Source organism: Helianthus annuus, chromosome 17 (assembly GCF_002127325.2).
Source record: "Helianthus annuus cultivar XRQ/B chromosome 17, HanXRQr2.0-SUNRISE, whole genome shotgun sequence".
NCBI lineage: Eukaryota > Viridiplantae > Streptophyta > Magnoliopsida > Asterales > Asteraceae > Helianthus > Helianthus annuus.
The window spans coordinates 156,709,027-156,715,730 of NC_035449.2; the positions used below are offsets into that span (position 1 = coordinate 156,709,027).

The window sequence follows — 6,704 nt, forward strand, 5'->3', positions numbered from 1 at the left end:
GATACGAAATTACTCTCTTGTACGATATCAATTCAGCTCACAAGCGAAATTAACAAAAAAATATAATTAACACTACTAGAAAATAGGGGGATTTCCTACCAAAAATTTCCGACAAAACCAATTTGGTCGGAAAATTCCGACCATTTTCCGACAAAATAACAACTAAAAAAATAATCTGGTTTTACCGACTATTTTCCTACAATTTACCGACCAACAAAAAAATGGTCGGAAATTTGAAGGAAACTTCCGGCTAAGTTCCGACCAAAAATAAGAATAAAAGAAGAAAAAAATTGGTCGGAAAATGATCGGAAATTTCCGACGACTTACCGACCAAATCGTCAGAAATTTCCAACCAATTTTTTTCTTCTTTTATTCTTATTTTTGGTCGGAACTTAGTCGGAAGTTTCCTTCAAATTTCCGACCATTTTTTTGTTGGCCGGTAAATTGTAGGAAAATAGTCGGTAAAACCAGATTATTTTTTTAGTTGTTATTTTGTCGGAAATAGTCGGAATTTTCCGACCAAATTGGTTTTGTCGGAAATTTTGGTAGGAAATCCCCCTATTTTCTAGTAGTGATAAAAGATCACTACAAGAACAGGGCACCTTTACCGGCGACAGGTGTCGCCGGTATTGACCACTTTTGTCGCCGCTATTGACTATTAGCGGCGACATGTCGCCGGTAAAGCGTCGCCGGTATTGCTCGGACGCTATTGACCGGCTGTCGCCGGTAAAGATTGTTGTCGCCGGTATTGATGCTGTACTTTTAGCGACGACTGTTGTCGTCGCTAAAAGTGTCGCCGGTGTTGACTTTCGTCGGTAAAGGGAGAAGAGCAATAGCGGCGACACATGTCGCCGCTAAAAGTCTGTTTTTTTTAATACAGCAGCTGTATATACAGCTGCCCAGCCAGTTTTACGGCCGAAAAAACAAAACCTGCCTATTTTCAAACAACGCAAGCATACGCAATGAACATAATCAACATATACTAAAGGTAATATAATTAAAAACTACGTTTAAGTCGTACATTATATCCTACAACGTTTAATTAAATCCAAAGCATACATTAAAAACAAGTCACTCATCGTCATCGTTATCGTTGGGTTCATCGTCGGATTCATTATCGAATAAGTTGTCAGAATCGTAGTCTTTTGACTTTCCTTTTCCTTTTCCTTGTGAAGCAAGATAGTTGTTAAGTTGGTTCAAAAATGACGGGGTTTGGAACAAGCTGTTAACAAAATCCTACAATAATAGATAGCAAAACGTATATTAGCATATTAATTAACGCTACCAACATATATTTAACAAGGAAACATGCGTTCGTTTGTCATTTTTTAAATTGCGCAGTTTACCTCGGAAAAGGGTTCTTGCGTCCGAGCTTGCGAAGACGACATGTTAGATGACGAGTGCGAGGACGTGTTGGAAGAAGGTTTAGGCCCCATCCCGCGGTACCATCCTCGCCGCTCACCCAACGCTTCCTGATACGGGGCAATTGGCGGACCCTCACCTCTCCATTCACTAGTGGCATGTTGTATGTTCCGCTGTATTTTACGAAGATGATTAAATATATGTGTGTGTGTATATATATATATATATATTTGTTATAGAAAATAATACTTAAAAGAAATACTTACGTAATTTTGTTCAGCAACCGGATCAACCCAATTCCCTTGATTGTCCGTGTGGGTTTTAGCATACGTAGGTACCCAATCCATATCATGTTTAACATTAAACTTAGATTAGACATTAAATAAACAAAAGCTTACACACACGCACACATACATAAATATTACATTTTTATAGGCGGTGCTACCGTACGAAGATGTCCCCCCACGGTATGGGAATTGTTGTTTCTCGCGTACTAGTGTGTTGGCCTTGCTTCTTTTAATATATTTTTCTTCCCGGAAACCTTCGATGGTTCTCAACCAGTTATCATAGGGCATATCCTTGGGATGGAATGCCCTTGCACTCTCAAGATCATCGTAACCTCCCTTGCTCTTAAATAATTTTTTAGCCTCGTACTTGCGGTCAGAGTACCGCTTCATAAGCACAACCCTAATGCCACCCGTCAAGTTTTTGGCCTCTATATCACGTTCCACTTCATCAAAATTGAAATTTTCCTACAAATTAAATAAAAAAGTTAAAATATCATATATAAATTAGATTTGCATGTGCTTAAATATTTGATAAAATTTTATGCATATAAGTTATTTACCCGTAAGTGGTTCATGAGGGCATCCTTGTAATGTTGTTCAACGTTATCCCATCCAATTTTATCGAAGGGGATGGACCGCCACATATACAGGCCGGCCTCCCGTGAAAACATATCCCTTGTTTTACCAACAGGGGTATACGTCACCTGCCTGTCAAACGTAAGCGATACAGGCCCCCCCGCTTTTACCAGACGCCTTAGTTTCTCGTTTTTTGCTTTCCCCCTAACCCTCTTCGGGGGAACCGCTGCAATTAAAACAAAAATAATTAGTAACAACATTTATAATATATAAAATATAAGGACTACAAAATAATTTAGTAAAAGACTTACCGTCTGTCTCGTGTGTGCCACGAAATCCACCAGGAGGAAGCGGTGGATCACCAGCGCTGTCACCCCCATGTCCCCAGGGGGCCACATCAGCCATCAGATACGCGAATATCAACAATATCGAAAACATAATCCCTATAAAGTTACAAATGTTACAGCATGTGTATCTAATACAAATTAAGGGAAAGTACAACAAGTGTAACTCAAATTCAAATAAATATTTCAAACAAGTGTTTATCAATTACAAATTCTTCGATGATTAACATTTTCGACTACCCACCAATGTTTATTTTTTGGTTTCGAGACGTTTCTTGGATGAAGAACACTTGTTTGGCTTGCGAAGCAAATATGAGTTGATCGTCTTTGTCCCATTCATGTTCAGTGCTTATACTGGTGATATTATTGTCATGGTTTACACCCCTTTGAGTATCAAACCACTTGCACCGAAATAGGACAGTGGAATAATCATTTGTATAACGCAACTCAATAATTTCTTCTAATTGGCCATAAAATTTCACACCGTTCTCTCCAACCACTTCCACCCCAGAGTTTTGCGTTGCGCATTTTGCATCACGTTCAAGTGTCTTAAACCTAACACCGTTGACTATGCAAGCAGTGTAAGTGTAAGCAGTCATTTTCGCACAAATTGAAAGAGCATACAACTCCGGGTGGAATTCTGGAGAATTTTGTGTTTTCATCGAATGGACCTAACAAATATATAGTAATAATGTTTGTTATATATGTATTACCTAGCAAGTATAGAGTAATGAGTGTTATATATGTATTATACCTTATGGAGAAACCATCCCGGAAATTTGGTTTTAAGATCATCATGGGGATGTGTATGTTTGAATTCACTACATTGATGACAAATATAAGAAAGGAACGAAAAATACCAATTAACAGATTATGAAATGTTAAAGATAGAAGCACTCACTTCATGTACTCCCTAACTTCTGCGCAGTTTTCGAGGACAAACCATTCCATCTTGCTTTTTTCGATGAATGATAGATATTTCTCCTTTCTTGCGCCAACATAACGACATTTGGACTCAAACACCCATAACTTTCTTTTTTCAACAACGACATCATCATTTCTATCTGGGCGATTGAACTTAGTCTGAACATCTTTAAGGTACATTGAACAAAATGTTAGAGCTTCTTCAAACACATAACATTCAGCTATACAACCTTCAGGCCTTGCCGGGTTTTTAACATAGTTCTTTAGTTTTTTCATGTACCTTTCAAATGGATACATCCATCTAAAAGCTACTGGACCTCCCGCAATCGCTTCATCAGGTAAATGCACAAGTAAATGAACCATAATGTCAAAAAACGCAGGTGGATAGATCATCTCTAACTTGCATAAGATGGTAACAATGTCATCCTTTGCTTTCTTCATATCATCCACCGATAGTGTTCTAGAGCAAAGTTGCTTAAAGAACATACAAAGGTCTACTATTGGTGTAGATGTATCTTTAGTCAAAAGCCCTCTAACCCCAATCGGTATCAAACGTTGCATGAGGATATGACAGTCATGAGATTTCAACCCGGTAATGTTAGCATTGTTATCTGTCACCCTCTTACTGATATTAGATCCAAACCCATCTGGTAATTTAACATTTTTTATAAACTGACAAAAAAGTTTTCGATCATCGGACTTGAATGAGTACTTTGGGTGGGGACTTAAGAACTTGCCACCCGATTGTTTCAGCCATTGTGACGGCCGAATGTTTAGTTTTTCCAAGTCGGACCGCGCATTTGGCGTGTCTTTGCTCTTATCGTTCATCAGAAGAGTACCGAGCAAGCTGTCGCACACATTTTTCTCTATATGCATTACATCTAAGTTATGTTTCAGCTGCAGAGAAGACCAATACTCAAGGTCAAAAAGTATGCTTCTTTTGGACCAGTTCAACTCGAAATCTGACCGGGTTATCCTCCTATCTCCAAAATCTGGATGCTTGCCTGGTAGACGATTAATTAAACGACCTAGTTGAGCTTCTATGTCAGCTGGGCTAAACTGTCTCGGAGGGTCTCGTGTCTCGGGTCTCCCGTTAAAGTCGAGACTTGTTCTCCAAGGATGGTTGGCATCTAAGAACCGGCGATGACCAACATAAGCACATTTACCAGTTACACGTATTGAAGGAGTGTCTTGGTTACAAGTTGGGCATGCCATGTAGCCTTGTCCGCTCCAACCTGATAGGCTACTACGGGCTGGAAAGTCATTTATGGTCCATAACAACGCCGCCTTCATTGTGAAGTATGTGTTTGTTGCCGCGTCTTTAGTACGTACACCTGTCTGCCACAATTGCTTAAGCTCATCCACTAACGGTCTAAGGAAAACGTCCATGTCTTTCCCCGGTGATTTAGGGCCAGGAATCAACAAGGTCAACATGAATGTGGACTCTCGCATGCATAGCCAGGGAGGCAGATTATATGTGGTGAGTATAACCGACCACGTGCTATGAGTCGAGGATCCACTACCTTGTTAAAGGGATTAAAACCGTCAGCTGCAAGCCCTAAGCGAACATTTCGTGGCTCCATCGCGAAGTTTGGGTACTTTTTATCAAAGTCTTGCCATGCAGATCCATCAACTGGATGACGCATAGTCCCATCTTCTGATCGTCCGGTACTATGCCATATCATATCTTTCGCTATGTGCCTTGAACAATACAAACGTCGTAGTCTAGGCGTCAAAGGAAAGTATCGTAACACCTTACGAGCCACCTTCGTGCCTTTTGTGTCTTTATCGACCCATCGACTCTCATTACAAACGGGACAATTTTGCAAGGACTCGTTTTCTTTCCAAAAGAGAGCATAATCATTTGTGCACACATCTATCATCTCATATGCCAAACCAATCTTCTTAAATGTCTTCTTAGCTACATAATACGCAGGGGGAATCTTGTTGCCTTCTGGCATTGACTCTCGCAACAACGAGAGGAGTCGATCTACTCCTTCATTTTGAAAATGGTACGTATCCTTTATATTCAAAAGCTTTGCTAAAAAGTCGATAGAAGAAAACTTAGTACAACCAGGATATAATTCTGTTTCAGCTTCCTTTATCAGGTCTTCAAAATCATCAACAACACCGCTACTATCTCCATTCGAGTTCTCTTGGTTAAGGTATGTATCTTCTTCCATACGCTCCCCCCTAATGTCTTCAATAACGTTTACCATACCGTCTTGTGGCGCAACATCGTTTACTTGTGCAATTGGAGTCGTGTCCCTGTGATAGGTCCACGAAGTGTATTCCTTCCAAAAACTGTTAATACGCAAATGGTATTTCATTTCTGCCATAGTTATTAAGCCGAAATTTTTACATTGGGTACACGGACATCTAACTTCATCGTGGTTTTTTATCACTCTTTCACACATCTCGATAAATGACTCGAGTCCTTGCTTGTAGTGAGGTGAATGACGTGGGGAATCAATCCAACTTTTATCGATAGGCATTATGCAACTGAAAGAAAATCTAATTTAGGATTAACAAGACAAGGGTAGGCTGCTAAACCCACTTTTTGAACACTTTATCTCATATGTGAATGTGTATTACATGATTGTTTGTTTAAGAAAAATTCGGCAGCATTTCCTCTTAGCTCCCAAGTATATATGTAATGATATATATACCCGAGGAGCAAAGAGAAAATGATAACCGAATCCTTCTTAAACAAACAATCATGTAATACACATTCACATCCTAAATGAGATAAAGTATTCAAAAAGCAGTCCCAAGATAAACGGGGACAACCCGAAATTAATTTCTAAATCAATTTCGGGCGGGTATTTCTAAGCTCGTTATGTTTAAAATGATTAATTCAAACACGGGCACAGTTTTTTAAGCTTGTTATGTTCTTAATGATTGTTTTAAATTTGGGCGGAACGTTATGTTTTAAATCATGATTTCAATTTCGATTAGGTATTTTCTTAGCTCGTTATGTTTGAAATGATGAATTCAATATCCGACACGATTTTTAAGCTCGTAATGTTCTTCATAATGGTTTATATTTCGGGCGGGTATTTTCATAGTTCCTTTTGTTTTAAATGATGATTTCAATATTGGCGGGTATTTTCTATGTCCGTTATGTTTTAAGTGATGATTTTAATATAAAGAGGGCATTTCCTAACTAATATATATTTGTCAAATTTAAATATAAATGTTTTAAAACCTA

The 6,704-nt window shown here is 38.8% G+C and overlaps 1 protein-coding gene across 1 annotated transcript; it reads right to left on the reverse strand.

The window, feature by feature from the left end:
* Positions 1 to 963: 963 nt before the first annotated feature.
* On the reverse strand, positions 964 to 4,882 carry LOC110925066. Its single transcript, XM_022169037.1, has 9 exons — positions 3,471 to 4,882; positions 3,324 to 3,390; positions 2,814 to 3,240; positions 2,537 to 2,668; positions 2,210 to 2,451; positions 1,790 to 2,114; positions 1,629 to 1,714; positions 1,347 to 1,535; positions 964 to 1,236 (listed from the first exon to the last, which is right to left on the reverse strand). Exons 1-9 carry the CDS (start codon positions 4,880 to 4,882, stop codon positions 1,072 to 1,074), a joined length of 3,045 nt encoding a protein of 1,014 aa, XP_022024729.1. The 3' UTR covers positions 964 to 1,071.
* Between the last annotated feature and the right edge of the window lie 1,822 nt (positions 4,883 to 6,704).

Excerpts from the sequence above, each read along its gene's own strand:
- LOC110925066 (XM_022169037.1), bottom strand. The coding sequence starts at position 4,882 with ATGGACGTTTTCCTTAGACCGTTAGTGGATGAGCTTAAGCAATTGTGG. Across the intron at positions 3,241-3,323 it reads CGGGATGGTTTCTCCATAAG|GTCCATTCGATGAAAACACA; the intron begins GTATAATACATA and ends TATATTTGTTAG. Across the intron at positions 2,452-2,536 it reads TGGCACACACGAGACAGACG|CGGTTCCCCCGAAGAGGGTT; the intron begins GTAAGTCTTTTA and ends TTTTAATTGCAG.